The 23,292-nt window shown below is 38.0% G+C and overlaps 1 protein-coding gene across 1 annotated transcript; it reads right to left on the bottom strand.

Moving 5' to 3' along the window:
• Positions 1–204: 204 nt before the first annotated feature.
• LOC135608735 (uncharacterized) lies at positions 205–20,897 on the bottom strand. The gene is made up of 16 exons (XM_065101771.1): positions 19,633–20,897; positions 17,443–17,586; positions 17,130–17,282; positions 16,670–16,785; positions 16,414–16,581; positions 14,247–14,477; positions 14,023–14,165; positions 13,841–13,907; positions 8,242–8,548; positions 7,256–7,876; positions 6,347–6,662; positions 5,977–6,256; positions 4,479–4,586; positions 3,818–4,096; positions 2,122–2,265; positions 205–832 (listed from the first exon to the last, which is right to left on the bottom strand). Exons 1-16 carry the CDS (start codon positions 20,147–20,149, stop codon positions 656–658), a joined length of 3,771 nt encoding a protein of 1,256 aa, XP_064957843.1. The 5' UTR covers positions 20,150–20,897; the 3' UTR covers positions 205–655.
• Positions 20,898–23,292: the final 2,395 nt, after the last annotated feature.

Below are 23,292 nucleotides of genomic sequence, written 5' to 3'. Positions count from 1 at the left end.
GTGATTTGAAAAAAAAAAATCAAGTACCAATTTATATTTATTCCTTAAGGTACATTTCAAATATGTTCCCAAACACTTTATATCCAATTTATGCTAGAAAATCTCAAAAACTGATCGAAGATAATCAAAGAAACTATAAGATAATTCATCCATTGAAATACCACACAACAAGGCCTAGTGTCCACGATATCAAATGCAACAATATAATGAGAAGTAGGCAGCTTAGAATGAAACAATTTATAGCAAAAACAAGCCACACGTGGAACAGTTGCAGTCAGATTTACATGGCTCGTTCTTGACATCGAAACAACTATCTTATTTGAAGCCAAATGTCACTATGACTTCTTGTGAGGTATTGAAAATAGTCTCCATATTACATATTATCACCATCACGATACCTCAATCCCTTTCTATCCTACTCATTATCAACTTCGTGTTGCTCATCTTACATTTCTTTCTCAACCACTATTTGAGTATAAGCAACAAGAACCCGCATCACAACTTCTGAAAGAAAACTGATTATACACAAAGACATGGTTCCTGATATATTTACACGTTCGGTACACATGTATGTGTGTTTACTGGTGTGGTAAAATTGGGATGCCCAAGTAGAAGACACAGCAACAGGTTATTTGCCTATGAAACCTTAATAGATTCACTTGTATGAGAAGGAAATCCATTCGTGCTCTAGTGCTTCTCTTGCTGTTGGTCTCCCCCTAGGGTTTATTTGGAGTAAGTAAGAAAGGAAATCAATAAACTTGGCATCACAATCTTGCAGTTGATGTGACAATGAGGACCTCTCTGGTATTAGATACTCTTCTTGGTCAGTTTCCTGTGAAAGATTTGGCGATAGAAAAAGAAATAAATAGTTTTAATAAAGCAAATCAGAATTTGTATGTTTCAGAGTACATAAAATGGCAAGTGAGAATTCACATCAACAATTGGTTGCAATTCCTTGAGAAGCAAAAATGAAGATGCTTATCATACATTGTTTGAAACTGATTTGTGTCAACCAACATAATACAGGCATTTGATGGTGAATTAAAAAAAAAAAAGAAATCATTCACCAAGACTTCACATGAAAAATCTTACAACTGGTAGTTTGGCATACTAAATTTTTTGTCACAAAACAGTATTTCTCATATGAAACTTCTACAAGCAAATTTCTATTCAGCATGTTGATAGTTGAAATGGCATGAAAAACATTAAAACTATAAAAGTTTGTATATTGCAGATAATACCCAATGCACTTGCGATGCAATCATAAACAAGCAGGGAACTGGAGGGCATTTGACCAACGTGTGACGCCACTAGTTTGATTTTGTAGGAAAGAGATATTGAGTGTTCTGCCACCACAAGATGGTTTGTAGAACATCTAGCATCTAAAACCTATACAAATTTCCTCCACTTGTACTATGCTAGTTGAACCAAACAAGTCTACAGCTATCAGATGCTCCACCTTAAGTAACATTTAACAATTTGAGTGACTAAAAGAAATTATGAAGGTCCTCCAATCAGATGTATGGAGATGCAATTATCACAAATCTAAGGCCAAGTACCAAAAGGAGAGATTTCTGTAACTATCCTGATGTGCATTTAAGTTCGATCATTATTCACTGCTCACCTTCTTCAATATCATTATGTACCCAAGAAAGGTATTTTGGCACCTACACATCGGATCTCCTTCATGGGAATGTCCGATCTTTAATTTCATTAATTCCCTTTTTTTTCTCTTTTTTTTTCAAATTATATTTTATTAATTTGCTTTTTTTTCTCATAGTCTCAGATAAATCCAGTGAATCACATCGATGTATATAGGTTTCAGCTACTTTTTGTCATCCTTGGTAACAAATTTTGATATACGTTCCAACCTTGATACCACCAGGAGAGAGTGAAATTAGCCAAACCAGGGTTGTATATATGTATTATGTAGTATGTACACATGTACATAGCAGGTATAATTCACTTCCGTAGAATATACTAGTGGCACACCAAGGGTGATCCTCTACAACTTACAAGGTTGCAAGAAAACAAACTATCCAACAATTGATTTAAGTTTGAGTGAATTAGTGCAAGTAGAAATGCTTATGTCAAAAGTAGGAACAAGAAAGCGACACTAACCTTGTTTCTGTGATAAAGGTCACAATTTTCAGTGAAGTATTTACTAGTTTCGCGACCCAGTGCAAGCATCTCCTCGTCAATCGGACCAAGTATCCCAATAATGCGAGCAAGTATCATGGTGACCGAGTCATTTGGAAATAGCACCTGATGTAGCAGAGAAGTTCTAGATCATAACCTGTTCTGTGTACACTGATATAGTTGAAGCATGAAAAATTATAAGATGTTTCCTAGCAGCTCGCAAAAAAGTATAGGTTTCTCTGAAAAAAATTCTCAAGGAATTATTCATATATTCAGCACATTAATGAATAATGATTTAGCAAACTATCTAGTAGGGGAAAACATGGAAAATAATGCTAAATTAAAACATTGAGCACTAGGCGTGTGTTATCAATTTAATCTGTCAATTTGTTAGACATTAACAACTTGTCCCGGACCAGCAGTTTTGAGCTTCTTGCAGTTGAAGATATCTGTGTGTTTAACAATCTTTGACAGTCATATACCTAGAATTGATTGGAAAAGCTAGATTGCAGGACTTATATTTACAAAGAAAGATGTTTAGATGCTTTTGAGTCTACCATTTCCAATTAGAACTTTCTTAGCTAATTACTAAACAGCAATTAAGATTTAAGTGAATTAGAATTTAGGCATAATGATTCAGGGTCTTTTTCTTAACAAAATGCTTAATAATGAGATAGAAAAGGTTTACAAAACATTGTGGTAGATGATAGAAAAAACACTACCAAATGGTACAGTTGTTTCAGAAGAAAAGGTTTTTTTGGGACCTAAGGTCCACATTTAGGTAAAGATATCACATGTGATATCGCCTGTATTAGTTCCTTGACAACAGGTCTTTTACCTAGCTATAAACAGATGTTGGCATCATGGTACTAAATATCACCTGTATCAGTCCATAGATGTATTTATCAGTCTGACAATGAACAATGCACGGTACTAAATAATAGTAAATATCGCCTGTATCAGTCCATATATGGTACTAGACAGCTTTTCTCTTGCCTTGCGCTCCCTCATCTTCCTCATGCCACATGATGCCTAACATTTCTCCACCGGCCAGCCCGTCCGCCCCATACTCCTCTGCTTCCTCTTCCATGCCTCCTCCTTCACTACTACTCCTCCCATCCATCTCCTTTTCTTCTTCTCTTTTTCCTCCTCTTCCTCCTCTCAGTACTGCCTAGCATATTAGTATACTGTGCACCATTTCATAAATTTTTTAACCATGATCAGTATTATTTGAAATAAAAATAAATAAAAAAAATTCAGATTAAATGATTTTTTTTATTTCAACCCATCTTTTACTCTTCAAAGGCCTCCATAAACCTTAGTTTTCTCCTATGCATATATGCCTTGGGTATTGACCTCCTAATTTGCAGCATTAATCCCTTTTCTTCGTTACACAATGAAATCTATATTGAGGACTGAACAAAGAAGCTTAAAACAAGAATGTCTTTCTGACTTAAAAAGATTCTTATAAACAAGATTCTGCATTCTGAAGCCAATTACCTGCGGCAGAAGTCAGATAATTTACATCCTTAATAAATGGTGTAGAAAGCTAGTTCAGAAGAAACTAAATAAAGAGGGCAGCTCTCAACGATATAAAAAAGTAAAAATCATTTTCTAGTTCTTGTTAAAAAAGCATATTTTATAGATTTAAAACTAGAAATATAGGATCCAAACTTACATCACCAGTTTGAAGCTCAGCAAGGATGCAGCCTAGAGACCAGATATCAATCTTCTGATCATATGGGAGACCTAGGATAACTTCAGGGGCCCTATAAGAACGAGACTGTACATATAAGCATAAGTTGTCTGTCTCGAAGCAACTGCTTCCGAGGTCAATAACCTTGATTTCACATCTGCTATAACTCTTGATAAGAATATTCTCAGGCTTCAGATCACAATGAATTATCCTCAAATTGTGCAGGTACTCCAAGGCCTCTAGACATTGTCGAGCTATAGCCTGTAACAGAAGGATAATTCAATGTAATCCGTCATTGAAAAAAATATAACAACTAATAATAAAAATGAGAGTTATTTAGATTCAAAAATGCTAATGACAACCTTAAGAGAAAAAAGGTGTTCCGATATTCACAAGTTCAGTCCTTGACCACATTTTGTCTTGAAATTGCTTGAATGAGGAGGATGTTAGTGACAGAAGGTATGGATTCTATGGTATTAATTCTATTATGCTATTAGACGAAACGACTGAAAGATGAAAACTATTTCAATTGCAGCAGATGCTAATTGTGCTTCCTGCATCATCATTAATTTCCATATGCTCCCTAATTATCATTAAATAGCTCAACACATTTTTCATGAACTATGATGAGTCAATCACATACCTGTATTCTAGGCAATGTATAATACACTTGACCACCAGATTCATGATTGTACTTCTGAAATTCATACAGGTTAGCTCGTAGCAACTCCGTGACAATGAAAAGATGTTCCTGTAGCATTTTAATTGTGTGATGTAAGGATACATTCTTTATCAACTAGAACCAGGACATTATCATTATATGCTATTTCTTAAAAGTTGCAATCAGTTTTGACAAAAAAAGAACACATCCATAAACAAAATACCAAGAAAACACAAGAAACAACTCATAAATGGTGGAGAAAGCACATCTTTATTGCTCGAAAGTTTTGGATATTTGAATACATATTTGGAGAATATATGAAAGAAAATACATTATAATGTCTTCAAAATATTAGAGGGGGAAGAGATTTTTCCCACCCAATCACTAGAAATAATCATTCTTACTTTTTTAGACCAAAACTCAAAAGTCACTAAGTTGATACATATTAATATAATACTATTCAAATATGAATTTTAAGTAATGATGTAATAGTATGGACTTTTCACCAATGTAGCATCCTCAAAAGGAATTTATTGAGGATAGGCTGGGCTGGCATGTGGTAGCTATCTGATTCTTGCAGCAGACTCTTAGCTTACTGGACTAGCATTACTTTATGGTTTCTGTTCTACTGCAATTGGGGTCTCATTGTGTGAAGAGCTTGGTTTTTGGAGTCCAATATGTTTCAGGTCTAGATGAGAATCCGGAGTGCAAACAAGAGAATACAACCATTCATCTCAGTGCTTGGCATGATCCTTGCACATACTTTGCCTTGCATGCACTTATGGATAAGAAGAACCTTCTTTGCTGCAATAACTTTATATAGAGAAGTTCAAGGACTCCCATATTTTGGAATAAATATGACATGTTTACTCCCTTGCATCTGTTACCACTAAAATCATTTGTTACTTATTCGTATTACAAAGCCTCCTATTGTCATCATTTACAGCCTCTACATGACTTTATGCTGCCCTTGCAAGTGAGAAATGCACTGAAGCTTCCAGTGCTAATCAAAACTCGTTTTTGTTCCACCTCCACTGTGATGGATGTCATGTCATTTATCTAAATTCTTTATGAGTTACAGATTTAACTGAATGAGATGGTCACTGGCAGTCTGTAATGCTTGCAATGCAGATCAAGTAAGATCATCTATGACAACAGAGTAATATGACATAGAGAACACACTGTTGATCAATCATCAGCATTAGCTACAAAGCAAATATAAACCAATGATCTGTACTGAATGAAGGGATTGAACAATGCTCAATGCAGATCAAGTAAAATCATCTATGGAAACAGATTGATTTGACATAAGAGTAAACCCCATCAATCAATCTGCAGCATTAGCTAAAAGGAAATATAAACTAATGATCTGTAGTCTGTACTGAATCAAGAGACCGAAAACGATACCTAGAAGGAACAAGGAAAAACAAGCGTTTGACATTGTACCGATGATAACATATACAAAACAAAAAATGCATACCTGATGATAGAAGTAGTCATAAAGGCGTAATAGATGGCGTTCATCAGAAGGATCATGCTTATTAACAAATTTGAGGAGTTTAATTTCATCCAAACTCTGGTCAAAAAAATCCTTATCGTTCTTTATTATTTTAAGGCACACATCTATGCCTGTATGAAGATCACGTGCCTGGACAACATCGCTAAATGCAGCTGAACCAAGATATTCCATGATATAATATCTGCCTGCTATAACTGAATTCAAAACTATTGACAAATCTTTATTTTCTTCAAAACCAGTCCTGCAGTTGATTGCAAATAATATGTCAGCACAATGATTTTGTTTAATTTGTTTTCGCAAAAAGTTCCAAGAGGAAGTTGTGGATCTAAACCTGTTTTTCCGATGAACTATTCTCAAGTCAAATACTTCCATCTCATCCTCACAAGAATTATAAAGTTGAAGCTCATCATCCATACCATCTTCTCCTTCAAGGCCAACAGCTCTAGAGTCCTCCAAGTCTCTACCAATTGTCCCATAATCCCCAAATCCATAAGGATAATTAACATCTTGTTTGGAAGCCTCCTCTTCAGATGGTGGCATACTATAAGATTCCTTTTGTAACTCTTCATCATCCATCTTGTTTACGAAGATTAGATTTCTGTTACATGAATCTCCTCTGAGATCTTTATTGTGTGTGGGATCATATTCTGCATTCAAAGACAAACATCAATGAGGATGATACTTCAAAAGTGCAACCACAAGTCACCATGGAACAGAAAAGAAATAAAAATCGTCCAGAATACATTCAGATGATCAATATGAGAGACTACGGAGTAGTTCTCACAGGACAAAAAAAGCAATGTTCTCTGATCGAGGTGCAGCAAAATTCAGGCATGCCAGAAGCACTGAACGGTAACAGCCTCATTAAAATGCAGACCAGTATAAATCATCTTTAAAGTTGTTACTCAGGAATTATATAATGAAACAAAACCAAGTCAAATAGGGAAGGAAGTTCCATTGTTCATGACCATGGTCTACTGATATGAGAGAATGGTCACCTTATAATGGTGAAATGAAAACACAAGAAGACCATAGGAGACAGCACAATGAAGATCTTATACACGAGTCTTACAATAAACTGCAAATTAATAAAAGAGGAAAGCTCCGATCAAAGTCCACCGGTACAAGCAACTTTATTCAAGTTAGACAGAGAAATCAATCATCATGCTTGTTTAAGCGATAAATAAAGCTTCTTAATTCACCAATAAAGAGGATTACAAGTGATAAATAGAAGACTTACTCAAGCGGTTGCTATCATCAGCTGCATTATTGTCAAACATCTGCAATTCCTTGTCCGGCAGACCTGATTCTGAGCATTCCTTGTCTTCTACTGGATTTCCATTGTGAAAGAAATCATGCTCCAGAACAGTTTCAGGCCGCTCATTTACCCTTATTGACTGGAACTCATCCCCCCCACATTCATCTAACATCTCCGTATGATCATCCAATATCTGATAGCGGCCATAAATAGCGGAGCTCGAGCTCCTGATCATGTCGGCAACCTCTCCATTGTCATGCATCTTTGATCCACGGCAGCAATCACAAATAGGGAATGGACAACTGTAAATCTCAACACAGCCCTCGCAACCTTCATCATCATGATCACTCGATGCAAAACCAAAAGTAGCTCGCTTCTTGAACTGCTCCTTACCCTCTGTAGACAGGATGAACTTGTCCTGGCTATGCGATCGGCCAGGGTCACTCATCACGAGGAAGGGATCATTGTGACACCCTCCATACTGGTCGTCGTACCAGTAGTTGTTGTATTCTCGGGCGGTCCCAAATTCTGAATGCTGATCAGTTGACTCGTCATCCGATCTAGCCCGAGCGGGTGACCAGACTCCATAGGGATTCAAAAGCTCTGTTCCAAGAAATCCAAGTAAACGGAAAGGGCAGATTGACCAAAACTCGATTCAAGATTTAATCTTTAGCGAGTTGTCCAACAAAAAGATGGCCTTTTTTAACAGTTTCCAATTGCCATTTTCTTTCTTAGGAAATCGACAAATTGGTGAAAAGGAATAAGAAAAAAAAGAAGGGTACTCGCTGAACAAAAAGGAGTGGTTTTCTAATTCCAGATATCATTAAGTTCTTGGTAAAAGATTCGGCTCTCTTATCGAGAGGCCATCCCAAGCAGCACGTCGGAGGCCGAGGTAAGGTGGAGCAAATCATTCCCTGTGAAAGGAAAGGGAGACAACGGGCGCCGAGATCAAGAAACGACCCACGTACCGGAAGGGGACGAAGCAAGGCTGACGAACGCGTCGGAGGAGCTCGAGGTGGCGCTGGGAGGTGCGCCCTCTCCGGCGCCGCCGCTGCCACGGGACTGCGGCGACAGCCTCAGAGGCGGCAGCCCGGATCCGACGTCGAGGTCAAGGTCGGTGGCGCCGTCGGGGGCGCAGCGGGAGAGGAGGTCGTCGCGGAGGGCTGAGGCGGCGGCGGAGAAGCCGCGTGCCGTCAGGAAGGCGATCACGTCCTCCACCCGCGGCGCCTCCATGGACGATGGCACTCGAAGCCGCGGAAGTATCCAAGCCGCATGCTACCTTCGAAGCGAAGAGGAGGAGGAGGAGGAGGAGGAGGGAGGACCGGGTGGGTGGACAAGCGACCAAAGTCGAGCGGCGGGCCCCTCTCTGAGCGGGGGGATCGCCACGGTGGCCGACATCCCCTGCACCTCATGTTGCAGCGTTGGCGGGTCCAACCCTCCTCCCTCTGATTCCCAAGTATGGAAGGGTTTATGATCCGCCGCCACGTGTGCGTCTAGCACCGATAGCTGCAATCCGCATTGTAGGGGATCCGATTCCCTCGAGCGTCCATTGGCGCGGGCGGGCCCTGCATGCGGTGAGGCGGGGAAGGGTGAGTTGGTGGGGACGGGGTCTATTCTTTTTTTGTCCCAAAAAAGGGAAAACCAAAACTCACCCTCTTGCTGACCCAACTTGTGACCAGCTGAGGGAGCGACGGTGCCATGTTTTGGGCCCCGCAGAGCCTGTCTCGAATTCTATCGATTCACCGTAACGAAACGGAGAGTAGAATTGTGTCGGGGGCTTTTCCCAGCCGCTGATACTTCGCTTTCCATCTGATGCTCAACCGTCGTCTCCGCGTGGTCCGGTCACCGCCCGGTGCCACACGCAACCCACACGATATATATATATATATATCGTGATCTCTTTTGCCACATAAACAAAAGTGAAATCCTTCAGAAATAATAACATACATAGTCTTTTGCCATTATTATTATTTTATTTGCCAAAAGGATATTTATTTTCATAAATGGAAAAGCTATTATTTTCATAAACTGTGCGCTGGATTTCTTCGTTATTAGTCGAACATTTGTCATGTCTTTTGAGGAAACAACAACCTTTTCGTGTTACGGTGGAGAGTTACATCTTACCAATCTAAGGACAAGTCAAGATCAAAGATAGAAAAGCATGAGCTTGCTAGGAATTCAGTGTGATCCAGCGATCAACATAATCTTCTTCTAAATCTTTCATTATTCAATCAAATTGACGGTGGTAAAAATGACACTTGCTGTCTACGCAATACTCATAAAGTTTCCGTCTTCTGAACCACGCTGCAATGCGTGTCATGATCCAAAGATCTGAACTGGCACCCAATGGACTTGGACATCAAATCTAACAGACATTATTATCTTTGTCCTCGGGAATCCAAAAAGGGCATCTTCTTTCATCCTCGTAGATTTTAGGTGACGGCAGAAGCTGGTGCGTCGTCGGATTTGCATGAAAGAAAGGATGACTGTGTTCTTAGGGATAAGCCTCGCTCTGCTGATGATTCTGTACCACCTTGTGTTGTTTCATCCATAAACCCACCAGCCACGGGAGCACGCCCCTGCAAACATCATGATTCCTTGAGGGAACAGTTTGACTCCGAGACGAGTTTAGCTATCTATCTATGTGAGAGAAGCATCGGCTTCCGGTTACATAGATCAGCTGGTTTAGCTGCTTTCATTGCCGTGTCAGGAGACACTACTGAAGGGAAAAGAGTCCGCAAGGATGGATTCACTGGCTTCTTTTTCTAGTTTTGAGTAGGAATTATGTTGAGGAGCATAGTGTGCAAACTCATATCGACGGTGTCTCGCTCTTGGAGAGAGAAGAAGATCTGAGAAAGAGAGACACCTTTTCCCCACCCATAGAGAAAAGTGAAAGAGAGAAAAAGATGATACATAAAGGAAGAACTTTTCGGTGCTTTTTATTTTGTACCATCCATCTATCTATCTATCTCTTAGATTTCCGGTTACCTCTTTTAGTGTGACTATTTTGAATGAGCTCGTTGGTGCGGGGATTAATTTCCTTCACGAACGATGCTATCATAAAGAAGATGGACCTTTCTTCTTACACATGTTCTATTTCTGAATCCATGGTTAATGTTGCAGAGTCCAATGTCTTTTTTTAGATTAACTGTAGTTCCTCATTTATAAACTAGTGGATAAACTTATTGTAACTTTACATATTGTTGTTATTGTTCACTTGTTAATTATTTTAAGAAAGATGTGGTTGGTGAATTACAAGTCATTTTCAATCTTCCCATTATGTGTCATTGTGTAAATCTAAGAAGAATTATTCATGAATAAGATCATCAAAAAAATAACTTTTGTTCTCCTAAGCAAAGAATAATGGGTAGTCTTATTTTCGGAATCGATGATTTTGATTTTCTAGAAACAGAATCGGAATTGACGATTCCAATTTTGGTACCAATTTGAATCGATAATTTTTTTAATTAAAATTTATAATATAATTTTTTATAATTTTATTTTTTTAATTTAAAAATAGATTATACCTATAAAATAATGAGTGTAATGATATAAAAAAATGATATTAAATTGAGTGAAATTGTAAATTTTAATCGCTTTTGATGTTGAACCATTTGATGATCCCTTCCGTTGATATGTCGAATACAAAGTCATTATCTATCTATTAGTTCGATTTAGTCGTCTTTTGTCCAATTGTTAATATATGTTTGAACTTTAATTAATTCAAAGGTCATGTTTAATCTAACTTTATGTGAGATACATACTTCTACAATATAAGTTTGCCCCATAACTATCATCGATACTAGAATCGCTAATATTTGCCTTACGATCATCATCGTCAAAATTGAAAATTTTATTGTATATCATGCCACTATTTCAAAATAGGAAACTATGTCCTTGTAGTGCTGTCACTAAGCTCAAAGAAATTGTTAGATATATATATATCAAGCTTTGAGTTTGAGCTTGATGATCTCCCTTTTTTTTTTTTTACTTTGTAACCAAAGATTTGCTAACTTAATCCATAGATTAAAAAAGTTTAGGAGGTATCATATTATATACTATAGTTAGCACTGTAATGGTCATATAATTTAATGAACAATCTTTTAATTTCTCTAATTTTATCATCAATATTAACATCTATTCCTGAACTTTCATAATAAATAATTAAATAATCACTTAAGCCATCTAATCTAGTATGAGGATAAAAAACACAAGCAACTAAATAAATTAATAATTTTTTAAAAAAAATAATTTATCCATTTTAATTTCATAACCATTATAGACATATTTAAATCATTATCATATAGATATTCTTCTAAGCCACCAACTATATCAATATCAACAACTAAAAAAATATGGGTAGTAGGATACTAAACACTAGACAAAATATATTTTATATTATTAAAAACATTTAAATATTTTGGATATAAACTAACTTGTCTGACATTATTTATAATAAAAACACATAATAATTCGTTTATATTCAAAAGATATTTTAAATCATTCATATGTATGTTCAATTAGGTAGCAACATCCTAGGAAATCTTTTGGATCTTTTATCATTTAATTTATAAAATATGACTCACCCTTTCATTACTTATGGATGATCCTATAAGAATCAAATAGCTTACTAAATATGAGAAAAAAAACTTTAAAGAGATCTAAGATGTTAACTATGCCTAACATAAAAAAAGAAATGACTATAAGCAAGTTAATATACTTCTTGTAATTTTGGAATAGAAAACGATACTTATCGTTAAATTATCAAAATAAATGAAAAAATTTTAAAAACCAAATAATATTTTTTTAAATTATTTTTATCATTATATAAATATTATCGATTGTATGTCATTCATCAAAAATTCTAAAAGTAATATTATTTTTTTAGCATAGTCTAATCAATACTAATCCAATGACTAGTAATTCACATGTGGAAGTGCATTTGCTAGTGATCGCTTAAAATATCAGCACAAATAAAAGCTCAAAAAATATTTTATAATTATTTTTTATAAAGATGATGTAAAGTGTTGGTAAGAGTGGTTTGAGGAACTCATCGAGCGATGAGATTCAAAACTTCTCGACAATAATCAACAAAACTTACTTTTCAACTAAAAGTAAAATATAAATATTCAACGAAAATTAATCTAGTTAATGCTTCATAAGTTTTTTCAACATAAAAATAAAAGGTGAGATTAATAGGGTACCCAAAAATTAATTTTTTTTTTTCCATACCAACTTGTGTTGAATATTTCATCACAATATGCTTTCAAAAAATTTCATATCCCCCTACTTTAAATTTAAAATTTTGGCCACAGTAGTTGCATATGATATATATAGAGGTATCGGTGTTTCGGATATTCTTGAAATACAGCCTAAAGATGTTTGACTTGACTTTGATCATCGTATTTATTTTCTTTTGGCATGTACTCAATATTTATTTTCTAAAGCCTCCTTGGTGGCAAAGTGGTAGGTTTCAGTTACCATCGAAATCAGTAGAGAGCCTAAGAGCTTAGGAGAGAGTATGAGAGCTTAGCAACATTCAAAGAATGCCTAATCAAATGTGTGAGGAAGGAGTTTGGGATGGTAGTTTTAGGATTTTAGGATTTTTTTCTTAAAATATCTCCAAAATGGATTGTTATTTAGCTATTAAAAGGGGCAAATCTTTTTTTTTTCATATTGTTTATATTTTATAAATTATAAAATGATCAAAATATCTCTAAAAATAATCGTTAATATGACTATTGAGAGAGAGAGAGAGAGAGAGAGAGAGAGAGAGAGAGAGAGATATTGATCATTTGTCCCTCCATAGACCGTTGGGCCAAGCGTTGACCAGACTGTTGGGCTAACCGTTTGAGCCCAACGATAGGTCAAAAGCTCTATTTTATTATATTATTGTTTAAAAAAATTAAATAACGGTTCGAATTGGAGCCAAAACGAAACGAAACCAAACCACCTTTTGTTTGATTTTTAATTTGATTTAAAATTGATAAACTATGGAAACCAGTTCGATCTGATCAAATTCAATTTCGATCCAAATCAAAAGACAACTAGATGTCATGTCTCATGTTGAATCTCAAAACAAGGACGACTAGATGTCAGGTCTCATCTCCTGTCCGATCACAAAAGTTCTTTTTATTGCTGCTGATCATCATCTGATTGTCAAATAATTCTATGCAAATATATTGATAATTGAACCATCTGATAAATCTCATATTTGAATCCATCGCCATATACGTTATTTAATATAATAAAAATTTCTTGTGTGTGTGTTTTAACTGAACCATAATTGTCAAGAAAACCAACCTACAACACCTAATAATCATATGAAAGGGCACAGAGAGTACGATGGCCTGATTCGCCATTGGAGCTTTGATTATGTACGATGCTTTGGAATGAAAAAAGTACTTTCGATTCCCTAAACCAGCAAACATCTCAGTAGGATTCTAAAGCAACCACGGAGGCACTCAGAATGGATATTGTGCATGCATCTGGTTTACAGCAAACTCTTTTTATGGTACAATATTTCCACAGCAAATACAACCCACTGTATCTATCAGACAGCGGCACCTCTATCATGGCGGTGGAGGGAGAAGTGATTACATAGCGGAGCAAATCAAATAAGAGTCCATCAAACCTTTTTGCCCACCCAAGATAATTAAGATTGAAAAATATTTTGTGCATGGAGGACCCGTTCTCAACTCTACAAATAAGCAGATGACATCTAGCTATTCTTTTTTTTTATTCATTGCTCAAATTTAAGGATCCATCCATCATTAGTCTGACACTTTAGACTACTATTGAAACTTCCTCTTGAATGGTGCCATGAAGCCTTCCTCCAATCTGCTCCAGTTTTCATTATCACCACAAATTCATCGTAGCTGATCCGGCCATCCTGCGATTGTACAAAAAGATTTGCTTGTTGGTGATCAAAGAGACTAACAGCATAGCATCGAGAGAAGGAAGGGATCACTACCTTGTCAGTATCAACCTCGTATAAGATATCATTGGCCAATCCCGTGCTATCAGGGGCTCCATCTTCCTCTAGTGCCTCACGAAGTTCCTCTGATTCAATAAATCCGTTCCCATCTTTGTCAAAATAGGAGAAGGCCCTTCGGAGATGCTCATCGTTTGTCATTCTTTGAAAATGAAGAGAAACAGCTACAAAATCTCCATAATCTAGGGTTCCTTTTCCCTTGGAATCGATCTGTTTGGCAAATTTGAATAATTAGATTCTGCAGTATGTTGTTCACTGCCAAGCAAAAAACATATCAGATATATACAAAAGAATCAACCTACTAGGCGCATAGTATATAGATAACCCTTTCTTATCATTAAGCATGTCGCCAAGTAAATAAAGTAGCTTGTGATCTCATTTCCTTGTACATCAGATGTACTGTGATCTATGATTCCGCTGAAGATTTTTTCAATAAAACAATGGAAAGCAATAATGAGCAGAAAAGCACGACATGGATATGCAATCAATGAGATCCTTCAATTTGATCCATTATTCAAGGCTTCCAAGTAACTTAAAACAAAAGAAAGTATTTGTCATCATCGATAACTTTAAGATAAGAGCATAACAACAGCCATAAAGGGTAAACCGGATCTACCATTTAAGAAAAGCACTAAAAGAGTTCCCACATCATTTGGATTTACATGAAGGTCGTTCCACTGATTTTATTTCCTGATTATATAAGGATGAACTAGAATCTATATAACCTCTATAGGCTTGTATCTCTTTAGCCTTTGGTAAATAAGTAAATTAATCTTGAAATATAAGTGTATACCTAAACTATCATTAAGCAGGGAAGGAACTAGGAACACGACAATCTCTCAAATATTTGAAGAGAAAATTAAGGATCCAAAGCATGAAAAAAGAAGTAAATTACCATTAGCCTTCTATCCAGAAGCTATTTTCACAGACATCAGTATGGTGCAAGATTTTCACAACATAAAATTTGGTAATTAAATCAGCAATGAACCCTCTTTTAAAGCAATACGAATTCAAGGAATGCCGTATCGCGTACCGGATCCATACCGGTCAATGACTGACCGGTAGGTACTAGTGCTTCGAAGACGAAGAAGAAGAAAAAGAGGAAGGAAGAAGAGGAGGTGGTGGAGGAAGAAGAAGGCGCAAGAGAAAAGAAGAGGAATCAGTGGAGGAAGAGGAAGGCACAAAAGGAAGGAAGAAGCGGAGGCGGTGGACGCATACCGAGAGGTACGTGATGGGAATGGCATCGAATAGTAGGGGCGAACAACAGTTGCGGCAGCCAAGGTTCCATGCTCCCCACAAGAAGAGTTGGGCCCGACTGCCCTAATTAAGTTTTTCTATATTTTTCTATCAGGTTGGACCTGAGCACCCAAAATGGGGGCGATCCACAAACTGGTCCACGAACAGACCAGTTTATCAACTTATATTGCAGCTGTTGTCACCCTAATCCCTTTGCCACATATACAGAACCTCCTAGATCATAATTTTCTGGAAATTAACAAATAATTTTTTTTCCAAAAATTCTTCCTAGGTTCTGGTTCTGTATACTTGTATTAACAATTAATCTAAAAGAAAATTTTCTTGCAAAACAAACCTACACAGAAAACAAAGATTAATGGTGGAAACTTATCAATTTCAAACAATTTTCCTAAAGAAGAAAGAGAAAAGATGTTCCTCCATGATCTGAAACTTCATTGCTGATCATAAGATAGAATTAAGCCAAGCTTGACGGATGGGTTGACCAGGGCACTTAAGCCAGTCCCAAACTGTAATCAAGCCAAGCTCAAGAAGCTCAGAAATATCTCCTTGAGGGTTCCTAATAACCACAGGACACCCAGAGTTTATGCTTTGAGTTAAGCAAGTCAGTAGAACACAGTTAATGGATGAAATGCTTATAACTATGGTTCTTTTGCCTAAACAATAAATAGTTACAAGTTAAGTTTTGAGCATTTAGATGGAAATTGATTAGAACACAACGCATTCAGCCTAGACATCCCAAAATACAAATTTCAAGCCTAGACATAAGGTTGTGGTGCTGCACCATCTTATCAAATCAAATACAATTTTCCAAAGAGGTCTTTCATACTTAACTTTGGCCATAAAATACATGAAGATTGTAAGATCTCATAGATATGTGAAATAGACTTACAGCTTCAATAAGCATCTGCATTTCAGACTCCACAAGGTGCGAATCAAACTTAGGAAGCCCAGCTTTAAGCTCATCATGGGAAATGATGCCATCATTATCAGTGTCCATCATCCTAAACATCTCTTTAATATCCTCAGCTTCTTCGATGGACAAGTGATCAGCAATAACCTAATCAAAAGTCAATCAAAATTAATATACACTCGGGTTTCCAAAAACATTTGGAATAGTTAACCAAGATTAATATAGTGCATCGAACCATCAAAGCTCTTCTTTTAAATCCATTCATCCTTGAAAACTGTTTGAGCCTTGACTTGACAACATTACCAAGAGGTACATTTGGAGCTTTCTTAGTGTTTTGAATCCAAGGATGTTCTGCAAGAAGAAATAAACATCTAAGAACAAATTCAACATAATCTGGATGAAAACAAAATTTTTGTAGAGGGGCAGTCCTTGTATGTACAATACAAGATCAGGATTTCAAAATACAGAAAAAGAAAATCATTCCAGTTAATTCCTATGATCTCAAATTTGTCAATACCAATGACATCACATATTCCTTCTGGATAATATAAGCAATCAAAAGCCAATGCAATAGAACAGATAGAAGAATCTAACGAATTATCTTGATAATTGTGGAAGCAAAATTTTATAAAACCTTGTACTAACTGGATAATGACTTTATTAATGCGTAAGCAAGAAAACACAATGTACCATACCAAGAACTTGCTTTGCAGTTAATCGTAACTTGGGGTCAGGTTCCAACATCTGTTGAACCAAATTCTTAGCACTTTCTGAAACACTAGGCCATGGTTGACATTCAAAATCTATCACTCCCCGAAGAATGGCTTGTGCAACACCTTGTTCGGTTTCTACAATTCAAACGTTATATTTCTAATTAGAAAGAAAATTTATATGCAGAATTAATAAGGTACAAGCAAAATTTACTTATAAATAGTAGATTTTATATTACAGAATGAAGTATTAAAAATATTCAGTAACATCGGATGGATTCATTATTAAGGAGCTTACCAGCCCAAAATGGAGGAACTCCACATAGGAGGATGTAGAGAATAACTCCAGCACTCCATATATCAATTTCTGGTCCATAACTCCGCTTTAGAACTTCAGGAGCCATGTAATATGGGCTTCCAACTATCTCAGAAAACTTTTCACCTGGAATGGACAAAGAGAAACAATACAAACTACCCATTGCATTAAATTAAAATGAGAAGGAAACATGTAAGAATTTGTTAGAAAACCGTACATAAAAAGACTTCATGCTTTTAGCAATCTATTAACTCTCAGCTCCAGATGGAACAACTATCTGATGACAAATAAAGTTATAATTTTTAACAAGAATCAACAGCATTAATCAGAGTTGATAGATATAAAGCTTAGTAGTATTAACATATATAGAGTACTCTGGAAAATAATGGCTATTAGGCACATCAATGTAATTTATTACCTAATAGAACCTTCATTCAGACAAATGGAGATGAATTATATGATAAAAGGAAATTTGATTTCCTTCCCATATTTGAACTTAAATCTGTGTTCTGAATATTTGTCGATCGCCCAGCCATTGTGCTTTTTACACTCATACACCATCCACCTATGTCACATCACTGAAAGAGACAAAGTCTCACCCCAACAAATCTGCCACACTAGCCACAAATAGAGGCCACTCACGGTTACAGAAGATGCCAACTATAAAATGGAGGCACAAGCACAATTTTACAGGTCTGATCCTCTCTCATCCTTCCCCTATCCACCTCGAGATTATTAACGTGGAAGTCCAAGGGATGTATCAAAAAACCCTCCCGACATCAGTCTTCGTGCAGGAAAGAGACCTACAGCAACTTGGTATCACATCAGGAGCACTCGATACTCAAAGACAATGTTGGTTTTTTCCTTGTGCAAGTCGGGCTCAGACCAGGTCGGGCTGGTCATTCCTCTCGAATGTGACCACCGACATCAGGAGATAACCTACACACCTACACTCATAATCTTTCACAGGTATACAACTAACCCTCTCATTTGAGCTTATAAAGGTATCCAAGAAGTCTTAGGTGGTTAAGCCTGCTCCTCAACAAAACCATGCTCATCTTCATTTTTCAATAACTTCTTCAATCCACGCTAGTACTTTCATACCCAAGAAACAAATTTGATTCATTTCCAAATGTATCTCTTTGTCATGAGGAGTAATAGATTGCAAAGAAAGCCCAATCCACCCTCTGAAAATGAAACTAAATAGCTGACTTTTCAATTAATATACTTTTCTTTATTCTCTAAATTTAAGTGTACATTATATCCACAACAGGTGGGGCTGTCAATAAGTTATGCCAAACCTCAAAAAGAAAAAAGGGCCAAAGAAGTAAGTTTGGATTTTTCAAGTGCCAATCATCAAAGTGACATTTTAGGACTGGAAGTCAAATTCCTCCGACTAGTCAAATCAAAGTTATTGTAGGAGTGCTTCATAGAGTAGTCAGTTTGGGCTCTTGTAGCACACAATCACAACTAGCAACTAAAAGAAAAAGTTAAGGACAAAGGCTGCAAAACTGTGTTCAAAATCATAGCAACAGAAAACCTGAAAAGGAGAGTAGACTATGATAAAACAAGGAATTATTGGGAGTGATAAGTGCAAGTGAGAAGGCAACAATCTGCAACATCAAAGGATAATACAAAAAAGTCAATTAGATTGTTATGGAAATGTGCAATAGGTGGCTCATTGAACCCAAATCAGCGCGAAAGACCTAAAAACAAAAAAGATGGCATTTTATAGAAAAGGCATTTCATGATAGTAATGCCACCAGAGATGCCTCTTAACCGGACTAATCAACAAAACATAACTGAATAAGTCAATACACAATTATATAACTGCGTATTGTAGCTTGGACATTTTGAACGTTCTTTCCATTATCTATAGATTTACCATGCCATGATGTACGACATCTAGCAACACCAATGCAATAGCCTGGGAACTTAAAAATACCAAATTCAGTACAGCTATATATAGATTCCTAGTAGGAGCATGGAAATTCCAGTTTATGAAACAACTTAGCACTGATAAATTCCTAAACAGAATCAGACGTTTAGCAGAACTCAGCAGCGACGACAAGGTCCAGAAATATGTGTTTGGCAAGTATATCATCACAGTTAACCACAAACAACTTGCAATTTCATCATAAACAGACAGATAGAGCAGAGAAATAGACCCACCAGGCTCGAAGAATATAGACAACCCGAAGTCAATCGCCTTCAACGGTGAGTTATCCTTCTTGTCCACGAACAAAAAGTTCTCCGGCTTGAGGTCGCGATGGATGACCCCGTGTCGGTGGCACAGCTGCACAACCTCAACGATCGTCCTCATGATAGCAGCAGCGGCACGCTCCGAGTAGTGCCCCTTGGCCACAATGCGATCGAAGAGCTCCCCGCCCTCACAGAGCTCCATCACCAAATGCACGGCGCGGTCGTCCTCGCATGCCTCCCTGAGGCTCACGATGCTGGGGCTCGTCGGCACGTGCCGCATTATGGCCACCTCCCGCCGCACGTCCTCCACGTCCACCGCCGTCCGCAGCTTCCGCTTGGAGATCGACTTGCACGCGAAGAGCTCCCTGGTGTTCCGATCGATACAAAGGTAGGTGACGCCGAAATCCCCACGGCCGAGCTCGCGGGCGAGCACATACCTCTCTTCGATCCTGCCGACAGACTTGAACTCGCTTCCTAGAATCGTCATCCTCTCGCGGTGGCCGCCGCCGTTCTGCTGCAGTTGGTGGTTATTATTGAAGCCGGCGTCGGGGAAGGTGGGACACGGCCGTCGACGACCGGCAGCAGACGATCATCCCGCGCTCCGGATCCGATCCCTTTGCTTCCGGAAAGAGATCGAACACCGACGCGGTCGCTAGGGTTTCACATCATATCTCGCATATAATAAATCCAATTTCTTGAGGGGTTGGATTTGGTTAACTTTAGGGGAAAGGGACGGGGAAGCTTTTAGAGTGGGAAAGCCGAGAGCCGAGTCTGCCAGAAGTTACCGCGGACGCAGGTGCGACAACATGGAACGCGAGGAACGGCGAAAGGGAAGGAAGGGGAGGAGGAGGAGGACGAGGAGGCTCTTCATAGTGGTCTCCGTCATCATTACGGCAAGTGGAGCCGTTCGGGTTCGACACGTTGACTCACGATCGAACGGAAGGTAAAAGATCCAATAAAAAGTAGTGCGGATGGGAGGTCAGTCGATAGCCCTCTTCTGGAGAATTCCAAGCACCGGATGCTTTCTCCCCTCTCCTCCGTGCACTTGTTCTTTTCTTGCGCGAGTATACCATCGTCTCCATGATTTCATATTCGATTATGGTCTAACATGTCTCGTACCTCTGAGCTCCGAATCTTGTGCTCGGACCAAAAACAAAGAAACAGATCGGTGTAATGGTAGAGATGATGCTTTGGCGATAAAAAGAGAGTGAGCGCTGTAAATCTTTCATTAGCGCTCAGAATTATGTGCTGCAGATAAGAATTAAAGAATAAAGTAATGTATGGATATAAAGAACAGGTGGTTCACGAACCGCTGTGAGCTACGCGAAGAGAGAGAGAGAGAGAGAATCACACACCTTAAGACAAAAGTTAAAAGAGTAGCAGTCGTTTCAATGTCGCAATAATTGAGTAGAGACGGCTACTCTAATAAGAGGAGGAGCCCAGTCTCTTAGCGCTGAAACCGCAAACGCATCATCGTTTACGTCAGAAGAGGCATCAGCGTGCAAAGGATGGAAGCATGCGATGATGCTGACTGTGTTTCTCCAATCTGCTCAATCTGCATACAACGCATGTGCCACAGGAAAACTAAGTCTTCTTTACTTCCTGGAGATGGACGCTATAGGAAATAAATATTTTAACAATAAATACAAATATAAAAAAAAACTCTCGACACATCATGCTGTGTAAGGATAAGGCATCTCTCTGGAACCTGAACCAGCTAGAAACAGTTGTATTTGATGTTTTAAGTCATCTTCGATCTCAACCCAATTAAGGAGGCTGCCACTGTAGGATCGATCTAATCAAAGGCGTTGTCAGGATCATCCTACCTCGGTACTGATATGAGAGAGACGACCTCGATTAGTTTTTTTATCAGCTCGTACACCTCAATCTTGTGAACTTACAATGGAGAGGATCTGCATAAACAAACATCAATATAATTCATAGAATTCGATATTTGCAAATATCAGTGTAGAAGATTTCGTATTGGCACATGAGAGAGTCCACCGTACCTTCATTGCAAAATCACGAAGAATCTGTCCTTCCATGGCTTCAGTCAATTGCCGTGAACTGTTACAGATTGGGCTTATGCTTACAGATACACCTTACTTCACGAATTAAACTGAAGTCAATGAGTGTTTGACCAGAAGAGCAAAAGGCAACAGTGATTTCAAGGTGGCAAACAATTTACATTTTCCGGATCATCACTGCCATCAATTTTTCTGTATTATTCTTCGTAGGCTTCCAACCTTTAAGGCCTCACGTATCACTTGAGTTTGCTACATGAAGAAAATGGCATGTGAAGGATCGTTACTTACCAATAATAGACAAGTTAAAGAAAGAATAATTAAAGTGTTAGACATTAGGTATAAAACAATTATTGTGCCAGACAGAGTACCACATTCAATTAGCATCGGGGAACAAAAAGGCTTTCTTATGACATAAAACTTTTAATGTCAATTAATTACTCTGATCCGAATGTCAATTAATTACTCTGATCCGATGCAGGCATCAAAACCAATAATAAATAGTCTCGGTATGAAGCTGACTGAAGCAGCATTCCAGGATAGAAAAATCATGAACCTGACAAAAGAGACCACCAAATGCGAGGCAGCAAATAAATGAGGAAGCAAATATGTAGCTGGCTTTTACATATGTGACGATAACATATATCATAATTAGAGAAGGTTGTAGATTTCAACACTAAGTCCTAGGGGATTGACAGTTTGATATCTGCAAGTGTAACGAATATTAATTTGTATGGGGTTCAGGTTCAACAATCCATTGACTCAATACGACCTTTCGGAAGGAAGTTTTGGTAAAAAGGAAAACTATTGCTAGGAAACAAGCGTGAAACCTAAAAGAAACAACCTCTATTACTTGTAAAAGCAATGAAATTAAAAGTGTGATAGAACACTTATAAATGCATAAGAACGCAGGTTATCTTTGGACAACACCTGGGTACTCTCGATAGTTTGCAAAACGCTATTGGTTTTTTGTCTCCTCGTATCTCGTTGCTAGAACCTCCTAAGATTTGGACAACAGGCTTTGGGGGCTTCTCATAGCAGCTGGGCGGAGCTTGATGCAAAGCTTTGGTTACTGGAACTCGAGGAAAAAGATTGCGGTTGGAGGGCAAGACCCTTTTCTGAACTCCTCATCTTTTGACCCTCGACGCAAGCTGAAAGGCTAGAGCCAGCTAGGGCTATTTCTTGGTTGCCGTGGGGTCTTCTTCTTGTTGTTGCCAAAAGTCTCTTAGAAAGAAATTAAGGCTAGCAACACGTTGGAAAAGATCTCTATAGTAAGGTGGCTCTAGGCAGGAAGAAGGGCTGCAGAACTTGCAAACCTTTTCCTCTCTTTGCCTCCTCCCCCTCTCAGCCTAGGGTCAATTGGCTTCTCAAGAGAAGGCACAACTTAGATTGCTTTAGATGGAGCTATTCTCCTTTTATAGCCGAGGAAGGGATGGAGTCCTAGCTAGGTTAGGGCTAGTTTAGGGCTGGCTTATGAAAGTCCTACTCCTATTAAGAGTTGACGCCACGCTCTCCTCGTGGCTACCCCTATTTGGGTGAGGGCTGCCCTAATCTTAATCCTAGTAGGATTGTGATTAAGCTGAGTGCGCTACTATGTATGATATGG

This window comes from Musa acuminata, chromosome BXJ2-4 (assembly GCF_036884655.1).
Source record: "Musa acuminata AAA Group cultivar baxijiao chromosome BXJ2-4, Cavendish_Baxijiao_AAA, whole genome shotgun sequence".
Lineage (NCBI taxonomy): Eukaryota > Viridiplantae > Streptophyta > Magnoliopsida > Zingiberales > Musaceae > Musa > Musa acuminata.
This window is presented reverse-complemented; position numbering and strand designations above follow the sequence as displayed.